This window comes from Carassius gibelio, chromosome B18, assembly GCF_023724105.1.
Source record: "Carassius gibelio isolate Cgi1373 ecotype wild population from Czech Republic chromosome B18, carGib1.2-hapl.c, whole genome shotgun sequence".
NCBI classification, from domain to species: Eukaryota; Metazoa; Chordata; class Actinopteri; order Cypriniformes; family Cyprinidae; genus Carassius; species Carassius gibelio.
In genome coordinates this window covers 27,610,880-27,635,254 of record NC_068413.1, presented here as the reverse complement: position 1 = coordinate 27,635,254, position 24,375 = coordinate 27,610,880, and the positions used below count along the sequence as shown (strand labels likewise).

At 37.0% G+C, this 24,375-nt stretch overlaps 2 protein-coding genes across 4 annotated transcripts in view; one reads left to right on the top strand and one right to left on the bottom strand.

Moving 5' to 3' along the window:
• Window positions 1-22,963, top strand: part of dhx36 (DEAH (Asp-Glu-Ala-His) box polypeptide 36) — a 48,459-nt gene extending 25,496 nt beyond the window's left edge. Inside the window, exons 16-25 of the mRNA XM_052582210.1 lie at window positions 10,137-10,254; window positions 10,955-11,053; window positions 11,927-12,100; window positions 12,459-12,545; window positions 12,692-12,775; window positions 13,953-14,052; window positions 17,256-17,346; window positions 19,497-19,620; window positions 21,141-21,293; window positions 21,399-22,963. Of these exons, the coding sequence (XP_052438170.1) occupies window positions 10,137-10,254; window positions 10,955-11,053; window positions 11,927-12,100; window positions 12,459-12,545; window positions 12,692-12,775; window positions 13,953-14,052; window positions 17,256-17,346; window positions 19,497-19,620; window positions 21,141-21,293; window positions 21,399-21,554 (1,186 nt within the window). The 3' untranslated portion in view covers window positions 21,555-22,963. The remainder of the gene's footprint in view (window positions 1-10,136; window positions 10,255-10,954; window positions 11,054-11,926; window positions 12,101-12,458; window positions 12,546-12,691; window positions 12,776-13,952; window positions 14,053-17,255; window positions 17,347-19,496; window positions 19,621-21,140; window positions 21,294-21,398) is intronic.
• The window catches only part of LOC127977339 (rho guanine nucleotide exchange factor 26), a 102,579-nt gene continuing 99,914 nt past the window's right edge, over window positions 21,711-24,375 (bottom strand). For 2 of the 3 annotated variants that reach the window (XM_052582212.1, XM_052582211.1), the window contains one exon: window positions 21,711-23,220. In XM_052582212.1, the coding sequence (XP_052438172.1) occupies window positions 23,078-23,220 (143 nt within the window). In that variant the 3' untranslated portion in view covers window positions 21,711-23,077. The remainder of the gene's footprint in view (window positions 23,221-24,375) is intronic. The other variant, XR_008158172.1, reaches the window with a different exon arrangement.

Genomic DNA, 24,375 nt, shown 5'->3' with positions numbered 1-24,375 from the left:
ACACTCAACCTAGTCTAGATGGAAATAGGGGTCCACGCGCACCCCCCGGCTTTTTTTATGCCACCTGATTTTCATAATCTGCCAGGTGCCAAGCTGAAATAATGTCCCAAAGGGTTCTTTTTTTAACCCTTTGCTGCACCCGACCGGAACCCGAAAAATCTAAAAGTGATATAGAAAGTGGCATAACATTAGAAGTAAACAACATACAGAGACAAATGAACACATTTTTCCATACAATTCTGACCCCAGGAATTTAATGGAATAGTTATTTTTGACATTTGACAACATATTGACCTTATTTCTGGACAAAAATAGCAAAAAATGGCCAAAGATGTGTAGAGGATCAACTATTTTTTTGTTTTCTCAAGCGCATAGGGTTATTTGTTTTCACAACATATTATTTATTTATCATTCAAGTGTCTATTTTAAGATTAAATTGGGTACCAAGCTGAAATAATGTCCAAAATGCTTAATTTTTAACCCTTTAGAAAAATCTAAATATCATTTAAAGTGGCATAACTTTTGATGTAAACAACTCACAGAGACAAAAGGGACACATTTTTCAATACAATTCTGACCCCAGAAATTGTTATTTGTCATGTTTTATAACATCTTGACCATCTATGGTCAAAAAGAGAAAAAAAAAAGTTCATTTGACAGCGTTTTTATTATACTTAGCCGCCTGAAATAGGGTTTATTTGAACCTTTTACTTCACCTATCCTGAACCTGAAGATATTTAAAATAGTTTTACTTTTGAAGTAAACAAAACAAAGCAATGAAGTAAACAAAACAAAGCAAATTAACTCAAATTTTTATAAATAACAACAGAAAAAATCCAAAAAGGTCCAAAAAGTTTACTGAGAATAAGCTGCCAGTTTTTTAAATTTGGGGCTTTGCAGTTGGTGGTCGTCGGTTCGTACCTGCAGATCGCCATCTCCCACTGCTCTCTCTTTTGGAAAAATTTCAGTAAGTATTTGAAACTATAATTAAGATATACCTTTGTAGTCATAACTTAAGTCATAGTTAGTTTTTACTATAATCAGAGGCTTTCAGAAATCGAATCTGTATTCTTGACTAGCAGTGTTGGTAGCTTAGTTGGTAGTTACTAGCTAAAGTTTTTTTCTTCTTCTTTTTTTCAGGCTCAATACTTCATACATACTTACAAAGGGGAAAATTAAACATTGTAACACAGCTCAAGTGCCTCCAAAGAGGATTCGTTCCCTAACACATATTGTACATGTCTCAACTCTTTCTGAGTATGGTAATTTTACAACACTCAATACATGCAGGTGGGGAGGGCAAGCAAGAAGCTGTCATATCTACACAGTATATGAGATATGAGACTCTGTGAAGACGTCAGTTCACCATACCACATGAGGGATATTTGTGAACAGGTTCCATTAAAATTAGTGGACTTGTCTTTGGATACAATTGACTTTCACCAATACTGCTGTAAAAGCTTCACAGGGAAAATACACTCACCTAAAGGATTATTAGGACCACCATACTAGCACTGTGTTTGACCCCCTTTCACCTTCAGAACTGCCTTAATTATACGTGGCATTGATTCAACTAGGTGCTGAAAGCATTCTTTAGAAATGTTGGCCCATATTGATAGGATAGCATCTTGCAGTTAATGGATATTTGTGGGATGCACATCCAGGGCACGAAGCTCCTGTTCCACCATATCCATCCCAAAGATTCTCTATTGGGTTGAGATCTGGTGACTGTGGGGGCCATTTTAGTACAGTGAACTCATTGTCATGTTCAAGAAACCAATTTGAAATGATTCAAGCTTTGTGACATGGTGCATTATCCTGCTTGAAGTACCCATCGGAGGATGGGTACATAGTGGTCATTAAGGGATGGACATGGTCAGAAACAATGCTCAGGTAGGCCGCGGCATTTAAACGATGCCCAATTGGCACCAAGGGGCCTAAAGTGTGCCAAGAAAACATCCCCCACACCATTACACCACCACCACCACCAGCCTGCACAGTGGTAACAAGGCATGATGGATCCATGTTCTCATTCTGTTTACGCCAAATTCTGACTCTACCCTCTGAATGTCTCAACAGAAATCGAGACTCATCAGACCAGGTAACATTTTTCCAGTCTTCAACTGTCCAGTTTTGGTGAGCTCATGCAAATTGTAGACTATTTTTCCTATTTGTAGTGGAGATGAGTGGTACCCGGTGGGGTCTTCTGCTGTTGTAGCCCATCCACCTCAAGGTGGCTTCACAAATGCTTTGCTGCATACTTCTGTTGTAACGAGTGGTTATTTCAGTCAAAGTTGCTGTTATATCAGCTTGAATCAGTTGGCCCATTTTCCTCTGACCTCTAGCATCAACAAGGCATTTTCGCCCACAGGACTGCCACATACTGGATGTTTTTCCCTTTTCCAAATCCAAGTAACTGAGCAGATTGTGAAATACTCAGACCGGCCCGTCTGGCACCAACAACCATTCCATGCTCAAAATTGCTTAAATCACCTTTCTTTCCCATTCTGACATTCAGTTTGGAGTTCAGGAGATTGTCTTGACCAGGACCACACTCTAAATGCATTGAAGCAACTGCCATGTGATTGGTTGATTAAATAATTGCATTAATGAGAAATTGAACAGGTGTACCTAATAATCCTTTAGGTGAGTGTAGATTTTTTACAAGTGTCAAAGGCTTCTACACCTGGTGAATCATTATCATTTGAAAAGGGACTCTCTGCGCCATGTCAAATCACTGTCAGTTCAATCTGAAGGAGCTGCAAGAAGGTGTTCCTTCTTGTTTCCCAATCAGTGCATTTTCTGTGACAAAGCAAAATCAAAGTTTCAGAATTGGAAACACAATGAACTAGGCTGGAAAGTTATTGAACCTACGGCACAAGAATTAAAGAAAGCGGCTCTTTATTCGAAGGTGCAGGGCAAGGACCTATTTGTAATGGAAGCTAAGTATTATCCATCATGCAGAAACAACTTCAACACAGAGTACCAAACCCATGAGCGTGGAAAGGAGAGAGTAGAAAAGGCAGCAGACAACACTGACAGCCTGCAGGCCCAGAAGATAGCAGCACATAACAAGTCATATTGTGTTGTAAAGGATTACACTCTTAGGAATGTGATTGAATGCAAAGAGGTTGTCCAGCTAAGATCCATGTGCAACTTGTACATGAAGACATTGGAAAAATCAAGGTTTTCCAAATCCTGAATACCGCAGTGAGAAATTGCCAAGACGGTTACAGGGAGACAAAGACCTCTCTCATGAACTCACATTCTCCAAGGTGCAACAACATGAGTGTATTAAGTCGAACCTCATATACAGCTCAGCATTACTGTAGATGAAGCAGTTGGATGTTCACCAGATATAGAAGCCTTTGACACTTGTAAACGATTTATTTCCCTGTAAAGCTTTTATAGCAATATTGGTGATAGCCAATTGTATCCAAAGACAAACAGAGCTAACAATTATTGCTACATGTGTGACTGCATCATATAATAATTATTAATTAATCATATTAATAATGTTCATCATCTAGCTGACTACGTCTTGTATGAATTTTTTCTAAAAAAATCCTGTCAAACGTGCACAAACTGACAGTCACCACCATAAGCTACTACCAAATATTGTAGAAACATAATTTTCTGTAAAGTTGCTTTGTAACGATTTGTATTGTAAAAAGCGCTATACAAATAAAAATAAACTTGAATTGAAAGACAAGTCCTCTAATTTCAATGGAATCTGTTCACAAATATCCCTCATGTGGTATGGTGAACTGATGTCTTCACAGAGTCTCATATCCATATCCCCCACCCAACTAAGCTACCAACACTGCTAGTCAAGAATACAGATTCGCTTTCCGAAAGCCTCTGATTATAGTAAAAACTGTTGAAAAATCACATTAAGTTATGACTACAAAGGTATATCTTAATTATAGTTTCAAATACTTACTAAAATTTTGAAAAGAGAGAGCAGTGGGAGATGGCGATCTGCAGGTACGAACCGACGACCACCAACTGCAAAGCCCCAAAATTAAAAAACTTGCAGTTTATGCTCAGTTAACTTTTTGGACCTTTTTGGATTTTTTCTGTAGTTTTTTATTTATTTTATTATTATTTTTATTTATTTATTATTTATTAAGTTAATTTGCTTTGTTTTGTTTACTTCAAAAGTAAAACTATTTTAAATATCTTCAGGTTCAGGATAGGTGAAGTAAAAGATTAAAATAAATCCTATTTCAGGCTGCTAAGTATAATGAAAACGCTGTCAAATGAATTTTTTTTTTCTCTTATTGAGCTTAGATGGTCAAGATGTTATAAAACATGACATATAACAATTTCTGGGGTCAGAATTGTATTGAAAAATGTGTCCATTAGTCTCCTGTGAGTTGTTTACATCAAAAGTTATGCCACTTTATATCATATTTAGATTTTTCGGGTTTGGTGCAAAGGGTTAAAAATTAAGCATTTTGGACATTATTTCAGCTTGGTACCCAATTTAATCTTAAAATAGACACTTGAATGATAAAGAAATAACAGGTTGTGAAAAAAAAAAAAAAATCACCCTATGTGCTTGAGAAAACGAAAAAATAGTTGATACTCTACACATTTTTTGCTATTTTTGTCCAGAAATAAGGTCAATATGTTGTCAAATGTCAAAAATAACCATTCCATTAAATTCCTGGGGTCAGAATTGTATGGAAAAATGTGTTCATTTGTCTCTGTATGTTGTTTACTTCTAACGTTATGCCACTTTCTATATCATTTTTAGATTTTTCGGGTTCCGGTCAGGTGCAGCAAAGGGTTAAAAATTAAGCATTTTGGACATTATTTCAGCTTGGTACCCAATTTAATCTAAAATAGACACTTGAATGATAAATAAATAATATGTTGTGGAAAAAAAATAACCCTATGTGCTTGAGAAAACAAAAAATAGTTGATCCTCTACACATCTTTGGCAATTTCTTGCTATTTTTGTCCAGAAATAAGGTCAATATGTTGTCAAATGTCAAAAATAACTATTCCATTAAATTCCTGGGGTCAGAATTGTATGGAAAAATGTGTTCATTTGTCTCTGTATGTTGTTTACTTCTAATGTAATGCCACTTACTATATCACTTTTAGATTTTTCGGGTTCCGGTCGGGTGCAGCAAAGGGTTAAAAAATAACCCTTTGGGACATTATTTCAGCTTGGCACCTGGCAGATTATGAAAATAGACACTTTAAGGATTTTAAAAAATCAGGTGGCATAAAAAAAGCCGAGGGGTGCGCGTGGACCCCTATTTCCATCTAGACTAACCACAGTGTCCCCGGTCCTCCGTTACTCTGGCGTTGCGCCCTCTCGAACAGCTTGTGACTTTTAACACAACCTTTGGAGTCCCAAATTGCTGATGTCCCACTGCGTGCTGCTAACGGACAGAGACAAGAGGAACCGAGTTTCACTTGCAGCCAGTGGTCGGGCACCGGTCGGGCATCCTTGCTCACTGGAAACCTGAGATGACGGTCCAATCGCCAAGGGAGTTCCACAATCAAATACACAAAGGATGAACAAAAGAAACTTAAAGTTAATTAAGGTTTTGTTTGTTTGACATCAATTGAGTAAATATATATGTAGAAATGAGAGGTAACAGCTTTACCTAATAATGATAAAACAAAACAAAGGAATTATGATAATAATGGTAATTATCAAAATAACCTAAGCCAAAAGAGAGAAGAAAAATAATAAAAATCAAAATAAAAGACAGGAATGAAACAAGGGAGAAGAAGTAGCTGGTTTTCACCACAGGTGGGGGGGGGGGGGGGGAGCACTGCCTCTCTGTGCTTAACCTGCTGAGCAGAAAACTTAATTCAAATAAAAAAATTCAAAACTGGTTTAAATCAAAATTTAAAATAAGCATGTAAGAATTAAAAGGAAAATCTGAATAATATCCTATAATAACCAACGACAGCTGTAAGTTATCATTAATAATTATGAAATTAATCAAACCGGGTGAGATTAATCAAAAAGGGTAAAAGTGGACATGCAATTCAAAACAGAATGGAAAAGACAGAGGTCTGTTAGTCGATTTAACAGGAGATTGCCACTAGATGGCTTACCTTCTAAGTGGGTCAATCAGTAGTTGACCTGAAACATCTAGATTTCCACTATTAAACAATTACATTTTAATTCAAATCATGTTTGAACCAAACTCAAAGTAAATGTAAACAGTCAAAGGAAGGGAAAATTCTTTTGTTTCCCTGTAATAATATTCGCACGAGCAAAGCTGTAAATGCAAATAATCATCGAGAATTTAGACAGCTAATTCAATACCTCACAGTGGAAATAGACATTAGCACTTAGAGCTCATTATCTGAAACGGCCACGGGATGGCGGACTTGCACTCATGCAAGCTGGAATCAGAAAGCAAGGCGTAACTTGAAACTTCTAAACCATGAGTTCCCTCTGGTGTTTAGATAGCGGAATTACAATTTCAATATGACTTAGAATCTGATCGTTTGTCAGGCTGATTTTCTGCATCAAAAATCACAAGTAACAAACAGAAAAAGGTTTTATGATCTCTGAGGTGCTATATACTACACAAGAGTGTAAGGACAGGATTCGTTTCACTGCCAAGACACAAATGTGAAAAACAGGAATTTTTACATCTGTTGACTTCCCATAAACCTTTATCAAAATAGCACTTATGATTTAAATGTTTTAGGTTTAAAATCGGGTAGCTAAGCCAATTTTAGACCAGGAGTTTTTATAGTTTATTTTTGAATATCACTGTGGTTTACCACAAATTCAATAACGATATTTAATAAGCAAGGCCTTTTTAACTGAATCAGAGGAACATCACTCATGTTCAGATTTACATGTTGCAACTAATAAAAGATTTTTCTTCATCTTTTAATTATTCATATTAAAATGTTCTTACTGTAAAAAGATTTTGGTCTTTCTTAACAGGAGACTTTTAACGTTATACTGCAGTTTACTTTCATTCAAAATAACAGTGACTATACTGTTAAGTTTCTATAAATGCCTAACGTGCTGACTGATCAGCTTTTTGCCTCAGTCAGTTAGGAGTGAGTTCGCCTTTTGCGACTTATCTCACAAGTACATAATTTCATAGCGCACGTGCAGAAATTATTAAAAACCATATACACAGATTGATTGCTCACAAACAAAGTTTGAAATGTGCGCATTATCTCCACCAAAACTGTAACTGCACTGGGTTGAACATAATAATTAACTCAAATGATATATAGGGAATTTGAATAATTAATCAGGAATATTATTAATATATATCTCATATGACAGTTACACTAAATTTTATTGATTATGAAAAATAGCTCAATTGCATTCATCAATAAATCATTACAGGGCACTGTAATTTACTCATATGTCAATATTCCATTCTTCATATCAATTATAGTGATATCTCTTACTGTAAATTACTGCAAATCAAACAGTGGTTTGTCCAGCAAACGGCCGTAAGATTAACTTATCAATTTTCAATAAAGTTATCACTTCTTATAATTCAAGGAAAAATATTCTCTGGCCATGAAAACATTATCCTATCATTATGATAAATTTAGTTTCTCAAAATAAAGCTTGTAGCTAGATCAGACATCTCAGTGACTCGTAATGTGAGCGAGGTGGAGGCAAAGGCAATCATGAATATATGGGTTTTTAATAATTGAACTAATAATACATCAAACTACAAATCACACAGAGTAAATACGCGTATGACACTACAGACAGTAAACTTTGTACAAGACATAACGGAATCCAAATAAGGGAGAGAAAGAGAGAGAGAGAGAGAAAAAGAGAGAGAGAGAGAGAGAGAGAGAGAGAGAGAGAGAGAGAGAGAGAGAATGAATGAGCTCAGGTATGAAAATCCCAGACAGTAACCCTTAGACGCCAACACGAATCAAATCATAGACCAACTTTAAAGCAGCATTTAAATCTCCATAGAAAAATGATACTTGCAAAGTGTCCAGTGTGCGTGAGCTGGAGACCGTGTGACGCGCGTGTGAGCTGCGCTGGAGCATGGCGTGAGTGTGGAGCAGCGTGGTCCTTTGTGGCAAGGGGTGTTCATTCATCTTCCGGGCTGCTGCGGAATCGCGCGGTATTCGAAAGGTTTAACAAGGCAGTGTTTCAGAATTCGTCTTCCTCATGTGGAGAGGCGAATAGGCGAATAAACTTAGTAAAGAAAAGAAAACAAAACAACGAAAACGAAAGCTTCCGGAGGAGCCATGACACAACATGACAATTACAAAAACACCAAACAGTACATATATAGCTGATAGAAAAACGAAGTTACATTCAAATGCAGAATTACACACATTTAATGTTTTTATTAACACACAATATAAACTGCAGATAATCCAATTTATATGAGGATCCATCTAATGAACCAAACAGCAATACTTAATACGTTTAGAATACATTTGAGTAGATTTTACTATTTTCTTTCTAAGAGTTCGATTTCCTGTCCTGTTTCCCAGTGGGGTCATAAAGTTTTACGACCTGGTCAGGAGTGGGGTTACAGAAACATGACTATTTGAGAAAGTTAAAATGAGGAGAAACATTTGCAACTTATAAGATAGTAAAATTATAATCCTTGCATAACAAGGATTAACCATTCTATGCAATACACAAACATTCAAAATACATATTAATAAAATGACGAAGATAAAGAACTTTAAGAAAGGTTTCTTTTTGTGTGTGTGCTTATGTGTGTGGGTGAAATGTGGGGGTTTCATGTCCCCTTTGAGGCTCGCCCACGTGACTCTGGAATTTTTGTCGTAAATAATTTAAATCCAGCCAGGCTAGCGCCAGGCCAGGCATTAGGGCACCCAAAATGGTGAATTATGTTGTCAAACGAAGGTCCTTGTTTACTCACCTTCTGGTCTTTGAGTGCAGAATGTGTTAGAGTCAGGATTCATTAATATGGCTGAAATACAATCAGCTCATTAGTGTTACAACGTGTATGATGTATTATTATAGGTGAAATTACTCTTGCAAATCTCTGATTTCTGAGAGATGCACGGAGAGACATTTGCAATGCTCTGTTTGATTTGCACTCTTTTCATTCATAAAGTTAACTTTCATTCACTTCACACTCGTGACTTTAGAGGTCTGTTGTATAATATTGCTCTGATCGCCCCCGACTCACCTGTTATCTAGCGAACTCCGGACTGTGCCAGCTTCAGCCGAGTATACAGGCAGAATTATTCTGAATTTATTTATCTGTTATTCTGTTGCTCAAATGGTAGAGCATTGCGTTAACAAGGTTGGGGGTTCCATTTCCCGGGAACACATGATAGGTAAAAATTTATAGCCTGAATGCACTGTAAGTGGCTTTGGATAAAAGCGTCTGCTAAATGCATACATTTATTTTTTTTTTTCATTTTTGAAGCCATTATCCGTGCCATTCCGAATAAGGAATTCGGCTTCAGGCACACCCCTACTTATTACATTACATATTTAAGTTAACATAGATTAGTTCATAAAAAGTAACAGCTACACGCAATTTTGTAATCCTAAAATTCATGTCGTACTTGCAAACTCTTTGTACGCATGCTCGACTAGTGGATTGTTTCCGACAGCGCCGAAAAGTGGTAGTTGAACTCTCGACTACTCGACTAGTCCATAGAAGCCCTAGTATCTACCTTCTAATCTGTATTCCTTATCTAACTCATTTCCTGTCTTCATATACTATATTCCTACCTTCTGGTTCCATTTTAACTTCTATTCTAACTTTCTGCTTAATATGTAAATTCCTTTTTTCTTTCATATCTTCTATGTTTCTTGATATCTGCCTTAATTCATTCCTGCATATCTATCTCTGTTATTTTTCTCCTTCCCCACCTAGATTGGGCAATAAATCAAATTGGTATAAATGAAATACTAATGATTTTATGTTAAACGAATGAAGTATTTATTTTATTTTTTATTGTTTTATGTAGAATATAGGTGAGTCACGTCAATGATATTGTCTGCTAAATGAATACATATAAATCTAAACTATAAGCCTGAGTTCTCAATTAAATTTAGCTGGTAGCAATTTGCATTCATCAAAAGGACATTCCTAATTTAAGTGGTATGACGTTGTTTCCTCCGTCTCACTTGTTTTGTGTGTGTGTGTGTGTCTGGTCAGAGTGTCTCCTGGGAAATGCTATCACCTGTATAATGGATTGAGGGCCAGCCTCCTGGATAACTACCAGTTACCTGAGATCCAACGCACTCCACTGGAAGAGCTTTGCTTGCAAATAAAGGTATTCAATCAAACACTCAGAGCATAATTAATTCACTAAAATGGTTGAATTACCCCTAAGAGATCAACAGAAGTATAAATCGATGTACAGTAGCTATGTCTGAGTCACACTACACAGGTTTGGTGTCAGCAGTAGGTGTGTATAGTGTGAAAATGCATAAGAATCATGCTTGCTGGCAGTTCTCAGAGAGAGAACTTCTTACTGCTGTGGTTTTAGGAAATTGGACATTTCCACTGGTGACTCATTCATGCTCTCCAACACGCACACACACACACACACACACACACATTCTCTTCATTAAACACAAACACTCAACCTCTTTCTCCTGAATCTGTGTGGCTCTAATGGGGCCTCAAGGCATAGGTTTCACAAATAGTCTCCGGTGACCATAATAAGCGAGCCCACAAACAAACTAATGGATTAAAAGGGACATTAATCACTGTCATTGTATCTGAGAGGCAGTGTAATTGTGTAACGAGGCCTTTTAGCTGTGTCATTTTCACCTCCACATGGCTGCCCAGTCCCAGTTCTCTCTGATGCTTGGCAGTAGAGTGAGCACAAATAAATATTCATCATAATCATTTATTCACACAAAGCCTTGAGGTTAATATAAACATTTGTATGCATAAATTGTAAAAAGGTTTTATTAACAGCGTGGTCCATTTCTCTCTCTTTTTCTATATATTTTTTTTTCTGTCAGATACTGAAGTTGGGACCCATTGCATCTTTCCTGCGAAAAACCATGGACCCCCCCTCAGACAAAGCAATAGAGCTGGCCATCACACACCTGGTGGACCTGGTGAGAGGCTAAAGAGATGGAAGGGAAGAATAAATTATAGAATTAAAAAAGAAGGTTGGATTTAAAAATAAGTAAGGGATTATTTACAGTCTGCCATTATTGTAAAATAAATTGGGTAGTCAGGAACCCAGCAAAAAAAAGCAGCTACATGGTTCCTTAACCAGTCATTTAAATGGACATGATAGATTACTTTGAGGGTTGCAAACTAGCTAAGGCATAATCTAAAGTCATTATCACGGAAAAAAACTCTTGACGTGAAGATTCCTGAAAACCAATTCACTAATCAATTCACATAAGTCGTGGCCTAATGAATGGAGAGTCGGACTTGTAACCCGAAGGTTGTGAGTTTGTGTCTGTAGTGGGGGTGAATGTACAGCACTCTCTCCACCCTCAATACCATGACTGAGGTGAGACCTTTAAACAAGGCACCGAACCCCCAGCTCCTGTGTGTGTTCACGGTGTGTGCATGTTTGTTCACTACTCACTGCTGTGTGTGTGCACTTGGATGGGTTAATGCTGATCACAAATTCCAAGTATGGGATGCCACATGTCACTTCCTTTCCTTTCCTTTTAATTAAATGGACATTTGAGTTGAACCTTCTTTTTGTGAGAGAAAAGAGTGAAGGGTGCTATAAGAAGTGTGAAACACAGGGATATAGGAAATCAATGGCCCATGACAATGGTCCATTATCATACCGTTATTATGCTAAATTATTTGACAGTGACATGCTGTGATTGATCAGAATGAAGTGTTCCAGAAAGCTGTGTAATTGAGAGGTTTGATGTCTAAAATCAAAGTACTTAGCAGCAGCAGCACAATATTTTCAAACGTCTTTTGGAAGAGCCAACCTTTTCTCTTTTTGTATCTTATAGAATGCTCTAAACCGGAATGAAGAATTAACTCCATTAGGATTTCATCTTGCCCGAATGCCTGTGGAGCCTCACATAGGAAAAATGATTCTGTTCGGGGCTCTTCTGGGCTGTTTGGACCCTGTTCTTACTATTGCGGCCAGCCTTAGCTTTAAAGATCCCTTCTTCATACCGCTGGTACAAAAACACCCTTTTACATGATCACAAGCGATACACAATTTCTGCCAATATTGCTCACATGATTGCACAAGACACTATTTGAAGAGCTGGATGATGACATCACTGAATCAATGATGAACTGACTTTAACGGAAAAAAAACTGTTTACTGTTGTCCTCTTGTATTATCAGCACACCTTTTTCCTGTTTAACGTTGTAAACCTGCTTTGACACAATCTGTATTGTATAAGGTACTATATAAATAGAGGTGACTTGACTTGGCACCCACCAGTCATCAATCTTGCAGAGCATTTAGAGCAAACCCAGAGGGTGTTCTCTAATAAAGGCTTGTTTGACTGATGGATTAATTTATCTCAGGGAAAGGAGAAATTTGCAGACCGGAGGAGGAAAATGCTCTCCCAAAACTCTAGAAGTGATCATCTCACTATTGTCAATGCATTTTGGGTAAGTCTTAAAGAGTACATCTTCATTAAGAAGTCACTCTTAGATGTTAGGTGTGTGTGTGTGTGTGTTGTGTGTATGTACGTATGTATATGTATATATATGTATATATGTGTGTGTGACAATCCATTTGTTTATTTATTTTTTAGGGCTGGGAGGATGCTAAGAAACAGGGCAGCAGATTTGAGAAGGAATACTGCTGGGAAAACTTCCTTTCTGCCAACACCCTACAGGTCAGTCTTAACTCTCCACAGATCAAACAGTTGAACACCGAAGAGGAAATTAGACTCTTTGATATGCACTTAAAGGGGTCATATGATGTGATTTCAACATTTCCTTTCTCTTTGGAGTGTTACAAGCTCTTGGTGCATAAAGAAGATCTGTAAAGTTGCAGAAATTTTATAAAAGCTAAGATACCTCTCATACCTAAAACGGCTCATTCTAACACACACTTACATGTCTACGTCAAGATTTGGGAGGATTTGCATAACGCCGGCCAAATGCTCATGCAAAGAAAGGTGTTAGCTTTTATTCTCGCTGTTGCTGCCACTGCCATGTTATGGAGTCACTTTATGTTTCATTGTGAAAGTGAAGCTACTTTGTTTGGCCTTCCGAAAGAGGACACAACTAGGAAACAGTGGTTAAGTTTCAACACTGTTTCCGACAAGTTTACAACACTGTTCCGGAACAGTTCAACCCAAATATTCAAATGTGTGCAGCGCATTTTTGGAGGATGAGGACTGTTTCCTGTGAGAGTAGCATACAATGCCAGTGTCTGTTCTTATAAACTGGGGCAGGTCCAACTTTGCAAGTACAGTCTGGTGCTTCTGACTCACAGTCTGTAAGTAACTCTTCATATGTAAAAGATTTGCCACTGGTGATTCAAACGCGAGTTTTGGGGAGTGTAGAATAGTGCTTGTTGTTTGCCATTTCTCCGATCACAAATGCAGACGTGGTTTTATGTTTACGCAAGTGTTATACGCAACATGTAAAAAGACAGTATAAGTCAATATAATCAGTAATGATGTCCCCACTGGATGCAACAAATGCCTCGTTTGTAATGGGTTTTTGTCTCATCGTGCTGGGACACATGGGACGACAGTATGGTGAGGGGTGTAACATTTCCATCACACGCTTGAGGAATTCAGCCAGTCACAATGCGCTGGATAGCTGGCCAATCAGCACACACCTCTCTTTACAGAAAGAAGAGTTTTGTAAAAATGTACGTATTTCAGAAAGGCAGGGCATAGAGGAGCAATGATAATGTACAGTATGTGGAAAATGTGTCTTTTGAACCTTAATCTGCATAAACCCATTGCATTGCACCAAATACACAAAATAATGTTCTTTTTAGAAATGTCATATGACCCCTTTAATAAACAAAAAACCTACTTTGCTTGTTCCTACCAGATGCTTCATAATATGAAGGGTCAGTTTGCGGAGCATCTTTTGGCAGCTGGCTTTGTGAATAGTAAGGACCCTAAAGATCCCAGCTCTAACATAAATTCAGGTAACTCTGACTTTACTTGTCCATCTAACTAAATATTTGTCCTTTATCCCAGCTGTCCACTTGCTCACATATCTAGCTGTCTGTCATTTTGACACCACTGGTATCTTTAAAGATTTGAGCAGTCTGAATGTGATGATTTTGTCAGTGTAGCTTTGAAAAGAGATTATCTTTTCTAAGCGAAAAACTAAACACACAATTTCTCCCAAAAATACAAATATTTCACAACATTATTTAATGCATTTGGCTTGTTCAGCTGACAGTTGTACAACCATTTTTTTTTTCAACACTAGTTATTGCAAAAATGTTACATTTATAGAGTACTAAAAGCTGTTAAATCACGGTTTATTGTTAGTTCATAATATCTAATGCATATAAGAGGTCATTATACCATAAAATGCAGAATGCAATATGATACACCTTTATAATCGTTGGACCTGTCAATCACTTCAGTTCAGTGACTGACTTCTGCACTCTTGCTAAAACTCCTGTCATAAACAATGCTGTTATCTACACTGCACAGTTAATCTCTTATTTACATTGTGTCTGCATTGTGTTATGATTAAAGGGATGGTTGATTGATTAAAAACCGTAATGTTGCTGTATTAGCATAAACAGTATTTGCAAAGTTACAATGCAGAAAGTTCAATGCAAGTTCCTGGTGCTGTATGAGGTGTAACGGAAACAGGTCAATTTAGCTCAAAGGGAATCATTTAAGATTTTAAAGGGAATTTGAACAGAATCACTGTTTCACGGCTGGTCACGGAGATGCCCTGCGATTCAGTGAACGAGCCGTTTAACATCAAATCTGCGCTGGATACTAATATCCAAACTGTAGTGAAACACTATCAATTAGCACAGAAACAAGATCGGCAGTTTAAGACATTAACTTGTAAGCACAAAACACAAGATACTTCTCTTTTCAATATGAATAAGGCTTTATTAGATAAATCTAAGACATATAAACTAATCTAACACATAAACGCACGGACTCACACATTCACACAAGTTGCAGGAAGATATAAAGTTAGGGAAAGATGAGTTTAAGAGAATGGAAATATGGAATCCCAAGTTTACAGCAATACGTTCATGCATAGACATGAACAACCATCAATCACGTAATTAGCCCTCGCATTGAGTTCCTCAGTGAGGTTAAAATTATATTAGATACACCAACAAAGGTCACAGTCTGGAGGTAAAGTTACTTGCGTCTCCTGTGAAAGAGTCCCGGTGAAAGGGCTATCCCGAGGTCGTTGATTGGCTGGAAGTTCAGTCGCTAAAGTGACGTCTTGGGGAGCCCGTGCTTGGGCGTTGGCTGAAAGTGCAGAGTCGTGTGCGCTGGTTGAAGTTGAATGGGCACCCGAGTTCAGGCGTCGGAGACTCGACGTGACAAAACTTAAGTCAGAACACGAAACTCTCAAACGGAAAAGAAAAGAAATAAAGTTTGACGAGACTAGGCTGTGTTCCTTCTCATCGTGGCTAAGTAGCAGCAGGCTTGCAGGCCGAAGCACGCTGGAACCGCGCTCAAAGAACAGTGATGATTAAACAGCATGGCTAGAAGCTACAAGCTAGCAGAAGCATAGCTAGAGACTAGAAGCAGACATGGCTAATAGCAGCAGCATAGCTAGAGACTAAAAGCTGAAGCTAGGTAGCAAAGCTACAAGCTAAAAGCTAAGAGCAGGCATGACTAATAGCAGAGACAAAAAGCCAGAGGTCATGGTGTCCTAGGTATTTAAAGTGGCCTGTTGGCCACACCTCAAATGTTGTCTTGACCAATCAGATATTGTCTTGGCTCGGGGGTATCATAAATCATTTGTTTATCTTACCAAGCCTGTGGTCCGAATTTTCCTGCCTTGCAGGGTCTAATTTTGGACATGATTCCTATAACCAGGTTATGATATATTTTACAAATAAATGATTTTCAGGACAATGTCAAGCAAGAAAATTCAATCACACACATGCCAGACATGACTATGTATCCTTCAGCTATCCCATAGTTATTAAAAAAAAACATACACAATAAGTGATTATAACATGATAGTCAAATGTGTGGGTTACACATAAATGAATATGGGGTGAAGCGATGGACTGATTCATTTATAAGTCTTTTTGCGTTCATTCTGGTCCATATACATATACAAAAAGCAGTTTCTTTGCCATTCTCTTGACAAATACTTCTGTGGAGACAAAATCCCTTCCCCCTTAGGAATTTCAGTCTGGTTCTGCTAGGTGGGGGGAAGTCAATGTAAGTGTTTAACTCATGGGTTTCCATGTGATGTCCAGCGTTGCATTTCAATTACGAACAACAAATTTGACACCAAATTTCTCTTCTTCGAATTGAAATTGTAAATAATTGTTCTAGTGGTGTTAATGTTGATAGCTGTTGTGTGAACAAGTTGGTTGGTCATCTTGCTTGGTTCTTGTGGCACTAGAACTGATTTATGACTTCCTGAGGAATTCGGCTCGTGTTTCAACGCACAGCTTTGATAGACTCTTTAATTTGTCTGGTTCGACTCATTTCTGTTACAGAGGGACGTTTTATTATGAATGCGCCCACTTTATTTCACATCTTCTGAACTGCTGACAACCAACACCTTCTTACCCCCATTGAAAGGCTAGGAGGGGAATTTATTATTATTATTATTATTTTTTTTTAATTAAGCATTAACATGTTAGACTGCGCCCAATAAACACAATCAAGCCTAGAAAAAAAACAGTCAACCTCCCCTTTAAATCTAGTTGCAATGGCGATATCACTGCAATAATGTGGCCAACAGAGTGGGACTGTGATTGGCTAAAATGCTCCGCTCTAGAAGTAGTAGTAGATCTAAATATAATGTTGTAATCAACACTTTTCATGATTTGATCATCTCTGTAGGTGTAATTCCTATAGCAAAGTCCCTTTAGGGCATGTCATTGCACTTGACAGCCATACCTTTGGGTAGCTATTTTTCAGTTATGCAAGTACAGCTTGTATATCTTTGAATGGCGAAACATCAAATTCTCTAAAGCTGTTTACCAAGTATACGAACCATTGCACTAAGCAGGACTAACGTAAGGGTTAACATTTGACTTTTTTTTCTATATTATGACCATTTATGGTGTAAAATTTTCATTAACATTGTAAGTGCACCTTAGGAAAAATTGTAAACGTAAAAAATAAATAAAAAACACAAATAATATTCTCTCTTATTTATTTTACTCAGAGAATGAGAAGCTGATTAAGGCTGTGATCGTGGCAGGTTTGTATCCTAAAGTGGCCAAGATTCGCCCCAACCATAGTAAGAAGAGACCAATGTAAGTGGGAGGTATTTCTTTTATCATTTGTGTTTCTGTTTTCGGATTATGTGGACTCCATTCTGTAGCTCATTGAAATGTCTAAGCCCCAACTGAATATTTACTTACTATCTTATTTTAATGCTGATTGCTTTATCCCAATTAAGACATCTTTACAGACACTTGTTCTGTTGGGAAAGATAAAGGGTAGAAAAGCTAAAGATCAATCGCAGAAGATAGAAGCAGCATGAAAGACCTGTTTTGTTTTGCTTAGTTTTTTCAACCAAATTTAGTAGAGAAACCTTGATTATTGTGTAATTTTCTTGTTTTAACCACTGATATTAAGATTAAGATATATATATATATATATTTTTTTTTTTTTTTTTTTTTTTTTTGGCTCAGTTATTAGTTATTTTACATTATCACTGTTACAGTGCTGAGATGGTGTATTCTAGTAAGGTCACCTGTCCCGAAATTGTGAGATTTGTCCAGGCATCCTGCAAAATGCGAGGAGTGTACCTCACTTGAACTATGTTTGTATTTTTTTCTTCCCTGAAATTACAATATCACAATAGGAAATATAACATAAAATGTGAATGCCATTTGATAATAGATTTGATTTGTGGGACAAAATCAATGTCCTGCAATAGAGCAATAACCAAGCGGTCAACCTAGTCCTCTAGGGACATTTTGATTTCAGCTTTTACACACACAGAGTACATCAGCACTCTTTCACAGCCCCAAGCACTGTGCACCTTGTTCACACCACTCAATCTGTCCATTTTTTACATGGATTCCTTTCAGCTTCATTCTGTCCATTATTCTTACACTGTTCTGTTTGAAATTCAGACCTTTACATTCAGCCTGGCTCCATTCAACTTCACTACGCAGCTTTATATGAGTTGCAGAAGCAGATCCTCATTGAATACAAATAGGCAGCTGCACCACAATGTGTGTGAATTGTCACACTGAAGCTCTTGTCTAGTTTCTCTGATGCTAGATTGAAATATTCATGAGTTACTTAATTTAGCATGAGTGTAGTCTCTAAAGCCAGACTTTTGTCTCGCAGTGCAAAGTCTAGCAAAAATATCTATTATAAATGTATACCGTAAAAAAGTTACCATACACCAAGGTAACATTTATTTGATAAAAAATACAGTAAAAACAGTAGTATTATGAAATATTATTACAATTTATATAAACTGTTTTCTGTTTTAATAAATTTTAAAATTCTATTTATTCCTCTAATGGCAAAGCCTTCAGTGTCACTTGATATTTCTGAAATAATTTTAATTTGCTTGAATTTCTGGTGCTCAATAGAGTTGGGCAATGTCTTCAAATTTGGCATCAAATGAAGTCTACAGTTAACGACATCACAACAACTTGCGCAACATCATTAAATCTTTAAGCCATCAGCGATGGAAAATAGCATTGTCTATCGGGCCAACGCTTGTGCTGAAGAAACATTTCTTCTATAATCAGTGTTGAAAACAGCTGAGCTTCAAAAAAACATTTCAGAAGATACAAAAGCATATATCATTTACTTGACCCCAATCTTGAACGGTAATCTAGTGATCAGAATTTACAAAAGTACAGATTTCACAAAATCACCAGCATTCAACTGTATTTCCACTTACAAGTTTTGTACAAGTGACTGTTGACAGGAACTCTTGTGCCATTCAATTAATTCATTCATTCATTCATTTTTTATACTTTTATAATTGTTTCTCTTGTTTTAGTTAAATCTGTCCTTAAATGGCGTATTGGACCAAAATTAAATCTGGTTTGTTGCTTTACATATTGGTCAGATCATCACTTCTAAGTGGGCAGCTCAGGATCTGAATAATGTGCAAAGTGGACCAGACTGTATGCCAATTGTCCAATTAAGCAAAAATAATTCTAGCCTAAAACTGCCCTCTTAAGACAGGAATCGACCCAAGATGTAAAGTTACTTACAAAAAAATTTCATAAGTTTTGGGCAGGGAAAATCTGAAGTTGATAACACAACAATAGCCCCAGTATAGAGCCACATTTAAATGACGTCAAAGTGATTTCTGAGAAGAAATGTCTTAAAGCTGTGTGTAGACTTTAAATCAGGTCCATTGTTTGGCCAGCTTTATCTGTAAAATTGCAACATTTTTAAAAATTAAATCTTGAAATTGTTTTTGCAGGCCAGTGAAGGTGTACACTAAGGCTGATGGGAAAGTGTGTATACACCCTAAATCTGTCAATGCAGAGGAAACTCAGTTCCACTACACATGGCTCATTTATCACCTGAAGATGAAGACAACTAGTGTAAGTAAATTTTTTATTTACCCCAAAGTAAGGTTTTGTCAGCTTTAGCTAACAAAATTGTCCCCAATGAAGTTGCACACACTCCTACAGTGTATTCATTCACTAATTTCAAAGGGAAGGGCTACTGTATATCATTTTGTTGAAGAGCTCTGTTTAGTTGCAAGACAAGATGTTCATTTGCAAATTGATGCCACTTCTAGTTTAAGTCCATCTTTTATTCAGCTTCTGTGTGCCTTTTAACTGACAGCCTCTCAAAAGACATCAAAGCTCCTTTCTGAATCAAGGAGTACCATTTCTAGGGTCTCTGTACTTGCTCAGTGACTCACACACACAGATATGCCTCTGTTTTTGCCAGAAAAAGAAGTAAAACAGTATTAATTTTGGTGCCATCACTGCTTTAGTCTTTTGCACCAGTGCCTGTAGGGTTAAACTTTGGCATGTTTGTCTTGTCTTTTTCTGATAATATGACACTGTAAAGACTAAAGTTAGACATAAAGAGTGAGAAAGTGCTAAAGCTATAGGTAATATGTGGTTTCTTTATTTTATAATTATAATTAAGACTAAAATTAATGTTTCATGCTAATTTATTTAATATGTTGACCTGTAATAAATAACTTAGGGAGTCCTGATCAACTCTGACTATGACTCAACATTATTGCTTTAGTTTATGTCTTTGCAAAGTCTTCTTCTCAGCAGTTCTGGCGGTCCTGCATGGCAATGCTGGGAACACCAGAAGAGAGAAGGAAATTTCATGTTAAAAAGAGGAGAAATATTTTCTAGAGAGTGACAAGGGAGAAGCCTGAAGCAAAGTGGCAGGTAGTACGATTGAAGAGTTAGAGAAGGAGAAATAGTGAATTAAGTTTGAACAAACCAGTGTATGGAGAGATTGAAGAAGGGGGCAGAATGAGACCATAGATTGCAACAATCAGACTGGAAGCTAAAAGGTATGGGTGAAGATTGAGAAAGATTGATTCGCCAAAGTGTATTGAGGTGAACTGAATTTTAATGTCTCCATTTGGTTCTTGTCCAAGTCTTACGTCAATCTTTTCCATGTTCACTCTCACTCTCTAAAGATACTAGAGAGTGAGAACTAAGAGTGTCCACAGAGCTGAGTGACCTGTGACACCTCCCCACTGGGGCCCCTGGGCTCCTGATTAGGACTTAGTAATGTGTTAAACCAATAAAGAAGAGCCGAAGACAGACCCTTCTTCCTCTTTCTTTGAATTGTAATATATTAGTCTTGATTTAATCTATTTTGAAAATGTATACACTACTTTTCTGGAAATGGTTGTTTGAATGCCTTGCAAACATTTCAAGTGGTGTAACCATCAAGTAATATTTCTTCATGACAACAAAATTATTTACTGTTATGTTGATAATAAATTACTTTGCAGACAAATTACTATTATTGTTAATATTTGAAATCAAAAACAAGAAGTAATTTTACTTTTTAAATATTTTATTTACAAGGATTGAATTGTATGAAGTCATTTATTTTCTCCCTTTTTTCTTTTTTAAAGATCTTCCTCTACGACTGCACCGAAGTGTCTCCATTTTCATTGTTGTTTTTTGGAGGGGATGTTTCCATCCAGAAGGACCAGGACCAAGAGACAATCGCTGTAGACGTGTGGATCATATTTCAGTCCCCAGCACGCATTGCTCACCTTGTCAAGGTGAGCGTTACCTTGAAATTTTTGTTTAAAATTACTGTTTTACGCTGCAGAGCACTCAGTGATGCATTGCAGTTATACTTTGAGTTTATTCTTTATTTAATTTAGGACCTGAGGAAGGAGCTTGACGTGTTACTAGAGGAGAAGATAAAAAGTCCACATCCTGTGGTCTGGAGTGACCGGGGTTCTAAAGATTGTGCTGTTCTTTCTGCTATAATTGACCTCATCACAACAGAAGAAACCCCTGCTGGAGCCCGCCAGTGAGCACCAACCAATAGGGGCTTATTTATTTGAATGACATTCAACTGTCATATACAGAAATGTGATATGCTTTCACAGCTCTGTGAACACAAGCACCAGAGAGTACAGAGAAACAGTATTATTGAGTAAATACCTACATCATTAGAAATAAGAAACATATTTTTGTTCATTTCTTTTTTATTATTATTATTTTAGCATTGGCTTGAGTTATTGTAAGCTTTTCTTTACAGTAATTAAATTTGACATGATGCAATCGATTTGTCTGTAGAGGACTTCCATTCTTAATCTTTCTATATTCACACATACAGTGTTGGGGGTAACACATTACAAGTAACGCAAGTTATGTATTTAGATTACTTTTTTCCAAGTAAGTAGTAAAATAATGCATTACTTTTTAATTTACAAGAGAATATCGGAGTTCAAGTTTTTTTTCTTTTTCAATTTATTGATTGACAGCTCTCCTGTCAATGTCCATGTTTAGAGAAATCATAAGTCGTTGCTGTAGTTCTAAAATAAATATGAATATGCATTAGTTCATCTCACTCAAAAAAATTTAACAATTTTTTTTTCATGATTCCTCAAACTTAATAAAAAAAATAGTGCAACTCAGAATATGACATAAAAACCTGCAAAAATTAATAAAAAATAATGCAACTCAGAATATGACATAAAAACCTGCAAAAATTAAATGTTAAACATAAATATCCTTTGTGTATTTAATCCCATTCTATAAACCAATGTTTTTGCTTCTGACCTTCAATTATCCGGTCCAACCGTACTAAGCAAAAATTACTCTTGAAAAACATTTGTGTGTCTTCTTTTAATGCTGAAGTGCGTTTAAATTTCTTCTACATTCTATTGTATGGACGTAAATGTACTTTCGTTTCAGTCTGAGGCGTATTAATTTCACTGTTGGTGTGAAAAGGCTTTAATATTTGCCAAAAATATAATTTGTATATTTTAAAAGCAAGCAAGCAAGCCCTGTCCAGTTTTAAAAAGTAATGCAAAACTAACGTAATGCATTACTTTACATAAAAAAGTAACTAAGTAACATAATTATTTACTTTTTTTTAAGAAGTAATGCAATATTGTAATGCATTAGTTTTAAAAGTAACTTTCCCCAACACTGCACACATATAGGCTAAGGGACATGATAATGAGGGCAATGAAATATCCTTTGTATAATCTCAAATAAATTGATATGGTGAATATAAAAGTTTACAACTTACAGATATCTAATACATATGTACATGGCATAATTCATGTTTACATTTTCCCTGAGTAAATTCAAAGAGTGAAAAACTTTGTGCTGTTATAAAACTTTCCTTCACTTTAAACAGGTACTCCAATTTCACAAAATGTAATGTTTCATAATGAGCCCTGAGCTCAGATAAAAGCTACTGGGTAAAACATATGGTGTATCTGTCCTTTGTATCAAGCTACTAAAGTTGTTCCTGCTTTGTAGTGGTTAGATTCATCTTCATGTGTTGTACATTCCTCAGGAGGGTGAGCTCCAGACATTAGCATCAGACATTGGTCTCTAGGCCTTGCAGACGGTCCATCCTCTGCATGTTTTTCTCAATGGTCGCCTGACAGGTGATAAGTTCGGCACACTCAGCCAGGAACCAGCCTCTCTCTCCATCCCGCAGACGCACTCCTTCATACCAGCCTAAAACCACATCCATACATCAGTTTTCTGCCTCATATACATAAACCAGTCACTGATCAAAGAAAAAATATTTCAACTAAAATGAAACACAATCTGCTGTCAGAGCCATTACTTAGCTGTAACTAACAGTGTTTTTCCATTGCATGGTATGGTATGGTACGGTGTGGTTCACTTTTGGGGGGGATTTCCACTAGATACAGTACCTGGTAGTTTTTTCAGTACCACCTTGGTTGTGGTTCCAAGGGAACTTTACTGTTAGCAAAACATGATGTGTAAACTCTGCTGATCATTGATTGGCCGGGGAAAATCGTCACTACCTGTGTCACTGAACTTGCGACACGTGACACAACAAACCCCCTAGACTTTAGCTAAATCAATCGAAGGATCGAATGCAACTGTTTTGAACACGCACACCTTTTTAAACAACCAAAAAATGGCTGTTTCATTGTCTGTTGAGGAAGTACAGATGTTCCTCTCATTGATAGCAGAGGAGCAGATCCAGCAAGAGCTTGAAGGGGTGACGTGGAATGAAAATGTTTTTCAGGAGTCATGGCAGTAGAGGCAGTGCAACTATAATGAGGTGAATAATCCCGCTCACTCTTAAGTGTACTAAACTGCAGTGGAAACGCAAACCGAACCAAGTCATGCCACACTGGAAAAGCGTGCCTTTTCTTTTTCCCATTCCCATATAGAAAGTAAAATGGGTCAGAATTTGCATGCTTTTCACCACCGTATCAATATTAAAACTCAATTTTTATAACGCCGCCAGGCCTTAAATAAGCACTGTTAGGCAATAAGTTAACGGCAGATGCCTCCATGTTTTAAAATTGCACCACACGCCGACCGACGTTAAAGGTGCAATAGATGATTGCCTACAGAAATATTTTTTGTTATGCTGGTTGAAAGTCTCTTCACATCCCTATAGCAATCATTAAGTTAAGTGGTCAATATATTTATCTGTATTTATATATTCTGTGGAAGGCGTAGGACCAGGATATGTACGTCCAATCAAAACGCTCAGTCCGAGCATTTTAAATGGCTTTCCTACCTGCCTGTCAGCGTATGTATCTGTATACCCCTGCACACCCTGTTCGCGCAGACAGTACATGTCATCAGCATGTTCACCCACGTTTTTCAGACACAGCAAGAATGACA